The sequence below is a fragment of the Rhinatrema bivittatum genome, chromosome 3 (genome assembly GCF_901001135.1).
Source record: "Rhinatrema bivittatum chromosome 3, aRhiBiv1.1, whole genome shotgun sequence".
In the NCBI taxonomy this organism is placed as follows: domain Eukaryota; kingdom Metazoa; phylum Chordata; class Amphibia; order Gymnophiona; family Rhinatrematidae; genus Rhinatrema; species Rhinatrema bivittatum.
In genome coordinates this window covers 24,719,479-24,732,833 of record NC_042617.1, presented here as the reverse complement: position 1 = coordinate 24,732,833, position 13,355 = coordinate 24,719,479, and the positions used below count along the sequence as shown (strand labels likewise).

Genomic DNA, 13,355 nt, shown 5'->3' with positions numbered 1-13,355 from the left:
ATAGATGGAGGACTTGCCCACTATTGCAGTACTACGGTCACACCAATTTTTGTTTACATTTTAGTTAAAAATTGGCAAGAAAATGCCCAAATACATTTACAGTATCTTTCATCTACTTACCCCAAACTTTTTTTTTTTTAAACAGACTGAAAACTAGCCTGGTTTAAATATTTTATGAGATCTACAACATGGGGCTGCATAAAAGTCATTTCTAACCAGCAATATGCCATAGGTATTCCATATTTATTTCTTTAAAACACTTATTACACTGCTTCTTACACACAGACAGGCCGATACAGTAAATATCGCGTGAGAGCTGGCGAGTGCCCACTCTCCTGTGCGCTCGATTCAGTAAATTAATTTATTTAAATTAGGGCCCACGGTAAAAAGAGGCGCTAGAGACACTAGTGCGTCCCTAGCACCTCATTTTGGACAGGAGAGGCAGCTGTCAGTGAGTTTGACACCCGTCGCTCAATTTTGCCGGCGACTGTTCTCAAACCCGCTGACAGCCATGGGTTCGGAAACCGGCCGCCGGCAAAATTGAGTGTCCGGTTTTCAACCCGCAAGCCACAGGCCCATTTTAAATTTTTTTTTTTTAAATTTTTAACTATTTGTAACTTTTGGGACCCCCGACTTAATATCGCCAAGATATTAAGTCGGAGGGTGCACAGAAAAGCAGTTTTTACTGCTTTTCTGTGCACTTTTCCGGTGCTGGGTGCTATTAGTTTCGGGGGGGGGGGTTTTGGACTCGCGTTTTCGGCGCACTATTACCCCTTACTGAATAAAGGGACCTGGAGCGCACTGTACTGTATCAGTCCGAGAACACATAATATGTCAACTAGGTAATGAAAGAAACTGGATAAATGGATAAAGCCAAACATCATATAGCATGGATACACATGGAAATATTCTACTCTTGAGAGCTTTCCAAGATGGCCACCTGAACAGTTGTGGCGTCAAGAGCTCCCGCTTTTCATAAATTTTCCGCTAAAATCTTTTCTTGCATGATGCCGCATACAAAGCGGAAAGCACGGGTGAGGGGAGGAGAGAATACCTCCACCCCTACGGATCCATCGCAACCCAGAATTGGAAGCTTTTTCGCCGCTGCCCCTCCTTTATTACCGGGTGAGGAGGTCGCTGGGGAGAGCTTTCTTGAGCGGGAAAATATCTCCCCGACTGAAACAACTTTAAGTCCCCGGTCTCCAACAAGACCTGAGCCGCCGGGATACAGCGTGGAGCATAGTAGCGTGAGCGCGGAGGGCCTAGCGAGTGGAAGCTGCAGCGAGGCCGAAACACCGTCGCAAAAGAGAGAAGGACTTACCCTACAGGAACTGAAAGACAAGGTGAGCCCTGAAGGGAAGGAGGGTGAGCAGGGGCAAATCCTTGTAGTAAGGGCAAAAACCGCTGTTCCTGACAACGGAGCTGGCTCAGCATCGGGAGGGGGAGCAGGAACGTGCCCAGAAGGTATGCAGGCGAAAACGCTACTCCCAGAAACTGAGATATCGCTGAACTCTATCTGGAAAGCTCTCCAATCCATAGAGAAAGCTATATTGGGCTTAACTAAAGAAATAATGAAGGTTAAACAACAAGGCAAGAACAATGCAATTGAAATTCAAGTGCAAAAGGAAAAAATCGAGACTTTGGAAAAAAGAGTTTCGGGTATTGAGAAAGTTAATACGGAAATGATTTTGACACATTCAGAGATAAATAATAAGCTTGAAAAAGTAGAGAATGCCTTAAGGTCACACAACTTAAGATTTACAAATTTTCCAGTCTTTAAGAACATTGCTCCGGTTGATTTATTTAAGCTGTATGTGACACAGGTATTGAAGATACCGGAAGAACTTAAGCCTATGATTTCAAAAGCATATTATTTATATTCATCTGGCCAAAATCCAGGAACTGCTGAAGACCAAAGTATTCCAGATATGACAACATTATTGAATTCCTCGCAGGATATGACTGTTTCATTTCGTAGACCTTTATTGGTCACTTTCACCTTTCTTATGGACAAAAATAATGTCTTTATTTTTTATTTATTTATTTGTGTTTTTCTATACCGGCATTCACGGCAGTTCGTATCATGTCGGTTTACATAAAACAAGGGGTGAGCAATACATTATAACGTACATAGCTAAAACGTAAGAGTATACATTACAAAAGTATAACAAGTGCGTAGAAGAAAAAGTTACAATAAAACAGGGGTTATTCTAACTGGGATTAGAGTTAGAGGAGAGATAAAAAGTTTAACAAGAAGTAAAACATTGTAGTGATTGGTTGGTATTGTCTGTTTCAGTTTAATAGAAGATGCTCAGTGTTGCTGCATTTGATGGAAGTGAATCATTAATCTTCAAATATTACTTTAGAAGTAATCAAACTTTGTTTTTTGGATTCAAAGTGTATTGTTTTCAAGACATAGTAAAGCAAACCCAATTAAGAAGAAAGGCTTTTCTTGCTTTAAGAGGGGAAGCATTGCAGAAGGGAGCAACTTTCAAACTGCAATTCCCTTGCAAATGCTGCTTGATTTATCAGGGGCAGCGTTATGTATTTTTTGACCCCTTACAACTGCGTGCCTTTATAGAGGCAAGATCTGAGCCCCCATAAATCCTGATGCTAGGGAGTATATAATGATGTTGGAGGGACAAGTTCAGGTAGCCATAGAACATTTAAAAATTTTCTAATTGTTTTTGTTCGCTCATTTTTCTTTCAGCTCTCCCAGATTTTTCTTTTATTTCACCACAATACTAATGATGGTAATTGAGTATTGATATTGTTTATTCTTATGATATAAAAGTTGCATTGTATTTGTGGTATATTGCATTAACAAGTGGTTGCTTGTAAATTTGAAAATGGTATAAATAAAGAATTAAAAAAAAAAAAAAAGGAAATATTCTACTCTGGCACATAAGCACATAGAACAAGAGTTTGGGTATTTTGTCAAGGAGCAAAAGAGTCTTTCTGGAAGTTATAGGAAGCCCATTCTGAGTACCCCAGTCCCAGGACAACTATTCCAGGTGCCCAGACTCTTGCCCCAACAATTCCAGTTTTTCTCTCCACTAAAATAATGCACACTTTGTATTTTTTTTTTTAGGGGGGGGGGGGGGGCGCGGAGAGCAGGCACGATATCCAAGAAATACGGTACTTTTTCCCTCTGAATAAAATACAAGAACTGTATTAACTATTAAGGATCTGCCAAGTACTTGTGACCGGGCCTGGCCACTGTTGAGAGACATGTTGCTGGGCTGAATGGACCTTGGTGTGACCCAGTATGGCACTTATGTTCTATAAGAAGAAAATATCGATCTGCTTCGGTTACTTTAACCCATAATATCTCTTGGGCACAGAAGGCAGCAGGCATTTCATTTGGGCTTGACGGTCAACAAGCTGCAAAACTTAACCCGATCACCTCCACTACTGACATCCCGGAAATTGTAAATTCCCTAACCTTCATCAGCCCACCCTCCTCAGATTACTGGGCCTTGCAAAGGGGTGCCGAACTAGGAAACAACCAGCTGTGATATAGCGCTGAGAAGTTTCCGTGGGTCCCAACATCTGGCTGGACCAAGTTTCATCGCTTTCATAAAAGGACTCAAGAGAGTTGTAAAAAAATGACAACACAGGAAAAAAAAAATCACAGCTCGTACGGTACCTCGCATACCTTGAGCAGCGCCGCACGTACTGATTTTACAGCAATCTAACGCACGCTGTGCCCGCCCGCACTACCACACACCTCGTCAGAGTCCTCTCCCCCCCTCCCCCGGCATGGCAGGCCCGCACAGCCCTGCGGCAGCTTTCATCCCTCTCTGGCCCGGCCGCAGCTGTGGGATTTCAAAAAGTTTTCTTTGAGATAACAGTGACACGCGAGACACCCTCCGGAAATTCTCGTAAAACTGCAGCCCGGCTGCCCGTCCCAGCACAGGTTCGGGATTAACAACTTCACCCGCCCGTATCGCGAGGGGGAAAAAAAAACAAACATTAAACGGGCGAGCAGAGCGCGAAGCCATGAGGAGACGATGGGGGACGGGTCGGGCTCTGCCTCTCACATGGGGCACGGGAGCCATGTGCGTCCCCTCCCGGCTCAGAGAGGAGCGTAGGCCCCGCTGGCTGGGGGGGGGGGTACTGGGTCGAAGTGGGAGGAGGTGGGTAAGAAAGAGAAAGAAACGTAGAGAGAAGCCAGCCCGGAGCCCGCGGCTGGGCCTACAAGCCTGCCGCTGCCTTACCTTGGTCGGCCTACCCGTCGCCCAGGCCAGGCAGGTGCAGGTGGCGCTGAGGTGCGCCGACGGCACGTACTCGTGTCGGAGGCGACCGCTCTGCGTGTCCCAGGCCCGCACGCGGCCGTCCGGCGAGCCGAGCGCCAGGCAGGCGCGACCCTGCGGGGAGAAGGCGCGCGGGGGGAAGAGGGGGTCGCTCGCGCTACCGCCACCAGCCGCCATTGCTCCTCGCGCAGCCACGTGTTGGGGGGCGGCGCATGCGCGCGCGGCGACTGGCGACCCTGGACGGGTAGGAGGAGGCGGGGTTTCTCCTCGCCTCTCGCGGCTGAGGTGCCGGAGTTGGGATGGCGGACGGTCGTCAGCATGGTTAGACTCGGCTTGCTGTCTGCGTCTCTTAGTGGTTTGTATGCACGCTTCCGGGCTGGCATTTTGCGAAAACTAAATGTCTATGAGTAAATAGGTGAAGCTAGCGGTAGGATTTATGTAACTTGAATTTGTGAAGCTTGTACTCGAAAAGAAAGGCGGAAATAAGTGAGACTTCACATAACACATTTTGGCCCATGTGCATGTTGGACTTGTCGCAGTCTGATGACGTGTCCCGTGCCTGCCACATTCTCTAGTCCGAGGGTAAAAAGTGGTGCACTGCAGCGTTCGGATCTAAACAGCGTGGTGGAAGGTCAGGCACCATGTTACAGCCCTGGAGGAGGTTGCGTTTACCAGTGCCCCCCGGAGTTGCCATCCTTTCTGCATGCGAGAAGTGGTTGGGAACGAAGCGCGGTTCTCTGCATTTAAACCGTTGTTTGACCGGCACTGAGAAAGCGTTGATGGAATCGGGCCCCGGTGATCCGCGGGATGCCGGAAATGACGGTAGCTTGGGTGAAGGTCTGGAGCCCACGGATTCTTCGCTGGGCGCGGGGCAGCGAACAGCCCTGCCCGGGAACCTGAGCGGCAGGCGTAAACGAGCTTGGCAACAGTCCCTTTCCCCTCTGGAAAGGATCAGTCAACTAGTTCCTGCTGAATTTGTCTCTCCGGAAGTTAAAGATTTAAAGATCGTATACCAAGAGGCAGAAAACGAAGGTGACGGTGCAAAAAATGTCAGCTCCGGACCCATTCAGAAACCAGTCCCTGTCGGAGAAATGGAAATAACGGAGCCACATTCTCCTGGGCTAGAAAAGCATTTCGTTACTAAAGATGACTCGGTGACTTGGGACATGTTGCATGCTACAGATCGGAAAGCAACAGCCAAAAACCTTCCCTTCAAAGCTGGAGATTTGTTTGTAGCTGAGTTTCATAAAAAGTACTACTTAGAGTTTAAAAAGATGTGCACCCTGACAGATTCAGGCAAATTAATGAGTAACTGGGGAGCGGTCAGTCATAAAGAGATAATAGGCAAATTGCCTGGGCAAATGTTAAAAACATCTTTGGGATTTGAATTCCTTTTGAAGCGACCATCTTTGGAAGAATTTGTGTTATTAATGAAAAGAGGACCTACCGTTTCGTACCCAAAGGTAAACATTGTTTGATCATTGAAGAAATCGTATCCTATGAATATTCCCCTCGAGTCACAAACAGGCTTGGCTTTCAGGATATCCACAATGAATATGCATAATGTGGCTCTGCCTCCATTGTATGCAAATCTAGCTCATACCTATTTATTGTAGATATCCTGAAAACTAGAGGACAGATTTTCAAAGGCTATGTGCATAACCTGAGAAAATTTGCCCCTGCGCGGGCATAGGCTCGATGGCACACGCATGTCCAGGGGCTTGCAAAAAGGGGCGGTCCAGAGGCGTGGCGGTGGATCGGGCCAGTCCGGGGGCGGGGCAGGGGTCGAGTGCTCCTGTACAGTGGCCTGTGCCGGGGCATGGCGCGCCAGCACGTGCAAGTTACGCCTGCCTTGGGCAGGCGTAACTTTTTCAACAAAGGTAGGGGGGATTTAGTTAGGGCTGGGTGGTGGGTTAGATAAGGGAGGGGAAGGGGGGGGGGGGGCGGAGAAAAAGTTCCCTCCAAGGCCACTCCGATTTCGGAGCGGCCTTGGAGGGAACGGGGAAAGCCATCAGGGCTCCCCTTGGGCTCGGCGCACGCAACCTGGGTTCGGGGCGCGCCAACCCTGGATTTTATAACATGCACGCGGCAGTGCACGCATGTTATAAAATCGGGCGTAGATTTGTTCGTGCCGGGTTGCGTGAACAAATCTACGCCCGTGCATAAGTTTAAAAATCTGGCCCTAGATGTGTTTGTGGCTCTTGAGGACCAGAGTTGGCCACCTGTACCATATAACATGACAAGAAGACACCATTAAAATCACAGTGATTGTCTACAGTTGCTGCCAGTGGCTTCTGTGTAAAGGAAAAGATTACAGACTCTGAAATGAATTTCTCCTAGATAATCAATTTACTTTTGTCCGCATTGTATTAGTATGTTATCCTTTTGTGAAAAACAGTGGGACTCATTCACTGAAGGAATGCTCTGTTCCTTTGTGCAGGGTTGAGCTGAAGGTCTCCCTACAAAGGCTTCTCAGGTCTGCCCTGGTGACCCCACAACCAGTCTGGTGTCAGGATACCAACCATGACTATGCATAAGTAGCACATTCAAAAGAGACCAAAATTCTTTTTCACTGGATGCATGATTAAGCTGTGTGGTTAAGGCAATTAGTATAACTGGGTTTAAAAAATGTTGGAGAAGTCTATAAACTGTTATTAATCAAGTAGACTTAGGGACTAGCAACGTTGCCCCACAGACCTCAATTTAGGTAAATATAGATCCTATCTTTCCTATTATAAAACACTGACAAATGCACCAAGAAAAATTTTTTATGCAAAAAAATTCAAAAATTTAACAGTAATCCAAGAACGTATTCTCTATTGTCCATAATACTACTTATCAAAATAATTTACTGCCAACTCATCAATGTAATGACATTGCAGAATTCTTTAAACAGAAAACTTGACAGCTAATTTTAACTCAACTCACAACCAGCAAATCAAGCTTACTCCTAGAGACACCACAAAATGGTCTACATTTGATGAAACCTCATCTGTTGAAAGAGAGGCACTAGTCAAAAAATGTAATCCTGTGCAACATCCCATAGTCAGTTTTCCGATCTCTTTACTAAAAGCAATTGCTCATACCGTTTCCATAGTTTTAGCTCCTATAAACTTCAGTTAAAGGAAGAAATTGTTCCAGATACGATAAAATCTGCAATCATAAAACCAATTCTTAAAAAACATAACCTTGACCCATGTGACTTATATAATCACAGACCAAATTCAAATCTACCATTTATCGCTAAACTCTTAGAAAAGATAGTTATCCCAGGACAAGCAGGATGCTAGTCCTCACATATGGGTGATGTCACTGATGGAGCCCTATCACGGAAAACTTTCTGTCAAAGTTTCTAGAAACCTTTGACTGGCACACTGAGCCCACTGAGCATGCCCAGCATGCCATGATATTCTCATCCACAGGGGTCTCCCTCCAGTCTTCGTTTTTCCGTGCTGCTTTTGGCATCGCGGAGCAGGAGCCCTGTGTGAACTTCTTCACAAAATCTCTAAAAATCAGTTTAAAAATTCATTTTTTCCTGGCGTGTAGCCAGATGGACTCAGTACAAATGGGATAGTATCCGCGTGCTAGCAGTTGGAGACGGATCTGACGTCAGCACGGGGGCGTATATATCCCCACAGGAAGCGTAGCTATTCAGTAATTTCCGTCTCCAAAGCAGTTTGGAGTGCCTGCACGCTAGTTGAGCGTGCTTTCCAAGACTACTTGAATTTTTCTCTTTTCTTCTCATTCTAGATTCGTTTTTCCTGTCTCTTCGACTTAGAGCCCCGCGCTCCTGCGGTAGATACCCACGGGTTCCTCCCCCAGCGAGCTCCCGGGGTGATTAACGTGCTCCCCCGGTGGGAAAGTCCTCGGTCCTGCCGAAGCGCGGCAGTGACACAGTCCCCGGACGCAGTCCGCGTGAGGTATACGAGGCCCTCGGTCCCGGCGTGGACGAGGTAGCGGGTGCATTTCCTCAAATTGCGGTGGTGAGGTGATCCCTTCCCCGCAGCCGGAGACCGCCTATGTTCCAGCTGGGACGCGCCGAACCTGGTACGGAGTACGTCTCTTCCTACGGGTCTCCGAAGCGCAGAGGATTGGCGGCGTGGCACGCCGTGGAGGACGCCCTCATAGGGCCTGGCTCAGGTACTCCGCGCCCGTAATAGGCGCGGCTTTTTTCCTCCTTGACTTTGTTTCGGCATATTGCTGACCGCTTATTACTGAAAGCTTATTGAATGCCTATTAAGAGCATATTGCTGGCCGCTTATTGCTGAATGCGTATGGAATGCCTCTTGCATGCATATTGCTGCCGCCTCTTCTTATTGCGCGCCTATTGCTATTAAGCGCCTATTGCTATTAAGCGCCTATTGCTATTGAGCGCCTATTGCTATTGGGAGCCTATTGCTATTGAGCGCCTATTGCTATTGAGCGCCTATTGCTATTGGGAGCCTATTGCTATTGAGAGCCTATTGTTATTGGGAGCCTATTGCTATTGAGAGCCTATTGCTATTGGGAGCCTATTGCTATTGAGAGCCTATTGCTATTGAGAGCCTATTGCTATTGAGCGCCTATTGCTATTGTGAGCCTATTGCTATTGAGAGCCTATTGCGATTGAGCGCCTATTGCTATTGGGAGCCTATTGCTATTGGGAGCCTATTGCTATTGGGAGCCTATTGCTATTGAGCGCCTATTGCTATTGAGCGCCTATTGCTATTGAGAGCCTATTGCTATTGGGAGCCTATTGCGATTGAGCGCCTATTGCTATTGGGAGCCTATTGCGATTGAGCGCCTATTGCTATTGGGAGCCTATTGCTATTGAGCGCCTATTGCTCTTAAGCGCCTATTGCTATTGAGAGCCTATTGCTATTGGGAGCCTATTGCTATTAAGCGCCTATTGCTGCCGCATATTATTTGTGAGCACCTTTTGTTCAATGGATCAGAAAGCTGCGGAGTCTTCAGCAACGGCGCCCCCTGCTTCGGGCATTGCAGCCCTTGGCCTCTGCTCCGCATGCCACCTTAGGGCCACGCGCAGGGATGAGCCAGATTCTCTGTGTGCCCAATGTGAGGGGGCCCTGCGACCCTCGGGCCAGGACCTGTCTCAACCACGATTTGTGGACAGTTCCCCAGGGGCTACCCCGGAGTTAGGGGGCAGTCTCGACCAATCCGGCGTCCCGGGGGAGCTTGTACCCCGGGCGCTTAGAGGCTGCTTCCATTTCCTGGGTGGATCTCTTTAAGGGAATTCATGCTTTTGTTCAGATGCAAACGGCTGCCCATCCAGGCCCTACGGTTCCTGTAGTTCCTGCGGTGGCTGCGCCTGCGGCGGCTGCTCCGGTGGCAGCTCCTGCGGATCCTGTTCCTGGGCCTTCACAACCTTATCGCGAGCGGGACTTCCCACCGATGGATAGTCCGGATCAGTCAGACCAGGAGGTCTCGCAGGACGAGTCTGAACTCCCGGACGAGGGGGACCTCCCTCCAGGGACTGAGCCATATCGAACCATGAGGCGGTTCTTCCCTAAGGAGGATCTCTCCGACCTGGTGTCTCAGTGTCTGGCGGAATTGGATATTACGGGTCCCAGCGCTTCGATACCTTCTACGCAGAACCCCCTACTGGAAGGTCTTCGTCCTACGGCCCGCCATTTTCCATTCTTACAGGCGGCGCAACAACTGATTGATTTAGAATGGGCGGCTCCAGCGGCTGCCTTCAAAGGGGGTCGGGCTCTGACGAGCATGTACCCATTGGCGCCGGCTATCCAGGATCTGCTGGCGTGCCCTCAGGTGGACGCCTTGATTAGCGCGGTGGTCAAGCGCACTACCATTCCAGTTGAAGTGGGGACGGCCCTCAGGGAGCCGCATGATCGACGACTGGACACCATTCTGCGTCAGGCCTTTGAGGTGGCGGCTTTTATCTTTACGGATCGCCACCTGCTGCACGGTGGTGACGCGTGCCTGTTTGTCACAGGTTAGGAACAATGCTCCAGCAGCGGACATGGAATCTGCTCTTTCGTTCCTTACGGATGCGGCATCTGACCTGGTACGGACAACCGCTAAAGGGATTTCATCCTCCGAAGCGGCCAGGAGGCAGCTCTGGATCCGAAGATGGTCGGCTGATGCGCCTTCTAAAACCCGCCTCACCAGATTGCCCTTCAAGGGCTCCTTTCTATTTGGCAGCGACCTTGATAAACTGGCCAGTGCATGGGGCGCCTCTCCAGTGCCCAGATTGCCGGAAGATCGGTTCCGAAGGGGCCAGCGCGCCTTTCCAAGGCCCTCCAGGGGCAGGAGTTCCCAGCGTTTCGTTCCTTACAGGGGTCGTTACCAGGCACCACGTCCTCCTGCCGGGAATCAGTCCTTTCGGACCAAGCAGCGCAGGAGGGGAGCGGGCCCGGGTTCAGGTCCCGGCCGCGCCTCCCAATGAGAATCCGCCGATTCATCTGGGGGACGGAGCCATAGGGGGCAGGTTGACCCTCTTCTACCCCAGATGGGTCGAGATTACATCGGACCAGTGGGTTCTCGCCGTTATCCGGGAGGGATATTATCTGGACTTTCATCATCTCCCTCCGGACAAGTTTGTGGAATCTTCATGTCCCGCACACAAGAAGACAGCATTGGAAGCTACCCTGGCAAGACTCATGTCCTTGAAAGCCATCATCCCAGTACCTGCCTGGGAAGTGAATTCTGGCCATTATTCCATCTATTTCATTGTACCCAAGAAAGGGGGTACCTTTCGGCCCGTCCTGGACCTCAAGTCAGTCAATCGCTACTTACGGGTCCCGCGGTTTCGCATGGAAACTCTACGCTCCATCAAGGCCGCAGTACAGCCAGGGGAATTCCTCACGGCATTAGACCTGTCAGAGGCATACCTGCATATCCCGATCCATCCGGATCATCAGCGCTACCTACGCTTCAAGGTTCTAGGCCGCCATTTCCAGTTTCGGGCCCTGCCCTTTGGGTTGGCGACATCGCCACGGACATTCACCAAGGTGGTGGTAGTAGTAGCGGCGGCGCTCAGGCGGGCAGGAATTCTGGTCCATCCCTACCTAGACGACTGGCTGATCAGGGCGAAGTCTCGAGAGGAGAGCCTTCGGACCACCGACAGAGTGATAGCCCTTCTGGAAAGCCTGGGCTGGGTTATCAACCTCGGCAAGAGCTGCCTACAGCCTTCCCAGTCCCTGGAATACCTGGGAGTACAGTTCGACACCCGGGCAGACACGGTCAGTCTCACCGCCAAGAGGACGTTGAACCTTCAGCAGCATATCCGGTCTTTGATGGGAGCCAGTCGACCCACCGCCTGGGATTATCTGCAGGTTCTTGGTCTCATGGCATCCACCCTGGAAGTGGTGCCCTGGGCGAGGGCCCATATGAGGCCTCTCCAACACGCCCTGCTCTCTCGCTGGAGTCCCCATCTGCGGACCTACTCCGCACACCTACCTCTACCTGCCCGAGTGCGCACCCAGTTACGGTGGTGGTTGCAGTCCAACCACATGAGCAGGGGATCGAAGATGTCCTCACCCACGTGGATTGTGCTCACCACGGATGCCAGCCTAAGCGGCTGGGGCGCACACTGCGAAGAACTCACCGCACAAGGGCGGTGGAACAGGGAAGAGGCGGCGTGGAACATCAACCGTCTAGAGGCCCGGGCTGTCCGATTGGCCTGCCTTCAATTTGCCCACAGACTGCGGAACAGGGCGGTCAGAGTGATGTCCGACAACGCCACCACGGTGGCATACCTCAATCGTCAGGGCGGAACCAGAAGCCGACAGGTGTCTCTGGAGATCGCCCCTCTGATGACTTGGGCGGAGGTGAATCTTCAGGACATCTCCGCCGTCCACATCGCCGGGAAGGACAATACCACAGCAGACTTCCTCAGCAGGGAACGCCTAAACCCGGGAGAGTGGCAGCTCTCACCCACGGCCTTCCAGATGATTGTGGATCATTGGGGGTTTCCGGCCATGGATCTCCTGGCAGACGGGTCCAATGCTCAAGTACCCAGATTCTTCAGCCGCAAGCGCGACCCGTGCTCACACGGAATCGATGCCCTGGTTCAGCCGTGGCCTCCAGGGACTCTACTGTACGCCTTTCCTCCGTGGCCTCTGATAGGCGCTGTCATCCGCGAGATTCGGAGGCACCAGGGCCTAGTCCTTCTAGTGGCGCCAGACTGGCCAAGATGACCCTGGTATGCAGACATGAGAAGACTACTGGCAGGGGAGCCCCTTCCCCTGCCTCCTCTTCGGGACCTTCTACATCAAGGTCCCATTCTTCACAAGGATCCGGCTCAATTCTCTCTTACGGTATGGCCCTTGAGAGGGCTAGATTGAAGAAGAGGGGTTACTCGGAGCCCGTGATTGATACCCTCCTCCGTGCTCGCAAGTTTTCCACATCCCTCACATACATCAGGATCTGGAGAGTATTTGAAGCCTGGTGCGACTCGCATGGCACCAATCCACATGCAACCACGATCTCTATTGTGTTGGATTTCCTGCAGGATGGCCTTCAGAAGGGTCTCTCCCTCAGCTCCATCAAAGTTCAGGTGGCTGCGCTGTCTTGTTATGGTCCCAGGAGGGCTGGCAAGACCATCGCTAAGCACCAGGATGTTTCTCGCTTCCTGCAGGGGGTCAAGCATATTCGTCCGCCACTGAAGTGGCCTGTGCCTTTGTGGAACCTCAACCTTGTTTTGGATTTCCTTGCGGGATCCACCTTTCGACCCCTTCGGGGCCTGTCTCTTCGTTCCCTCACTTTGAAGATGGTATTCTTGCTGGCTGTATGTTCAGCCCGCCGCATCTCAGAGCTACAAGCATTGTCCTGCCGGGATCCATTTCTCAGGATCACTCCAGAGGCTATCCATCTTCGTACGGTTCCCTCCTTTCTACCTAAGGTGGTTTCACGGTTTCATCTTAATCAGACCATAACCTTGCCTACCACGGCGGGACTGAGGAAATCTGAAGAAGGGCGTTTATTGCGCCATCTCGACATTGGCATAGCTGCTCTGCCTGATTCAGTTATTACGGAGGAACTGAGCGGATTCATCAGCCAGGCGGTGCAAGAAGCACTACATGAGCATCGACCATCGATGCCGATGCCCTCACCAAAACAGACACCAGTGTCGATACC

The 13,355-nt window shown here is 50.3% G+C and overlaps 2 protein-coding genes across 5 annotated transcripts in view; one reads left to right on the top strand and one right to left on the bottom strand.

The window, feature by feature from the left end:
* The window catches only part of WDR43 (WD repeat domain 43), a 180,883-nt gene extending 175,838 nt beyond the window's left edge, over positions 1 to 5,045 (bottom strand). The window contains exon 1 of one of the 2 annotated variants that reach the window (XM_029592968.1): positions 4,929 to 5,045. In XM_029592968.1, coding sequence (XP_029448828.1) covers positions 4,929 to 4,961 — 33 coding nt within the window. In that variant the 5' untranslated portion in view covers positions 4,962 to 5,045. Of the gene's footprint in view, positions 1 to 4,220; positions 4,464 to 4,928 lie in introns of those variants that run through there. The other variant, XM_029592967.1, reaches the window with a different exon arrangement.
* The window catches only part of TRMT61B (tRNA methyltransferase 61B), a 103,459-nt gene continuing 94,967 nt past the window's right edge, over positions 4,864 to 13,355 (top strand). For all 3 annotated transcript variants that reach the window (XM_029592970.1, XM_029592969.1, XM_029592971.1), the window contains exon 1: positions 4,864 to 5,719. In XM_029592970.1, the coding sequence (XP_029448830.1) occupies positions 4,898 to 5,719 (822 nt within the window). In that variant the 5' untranslated portion in view covers positions 4,864 to 4,897. The remainder of the gene's footprint in view (positions 5,720 to 13,355) is intronic.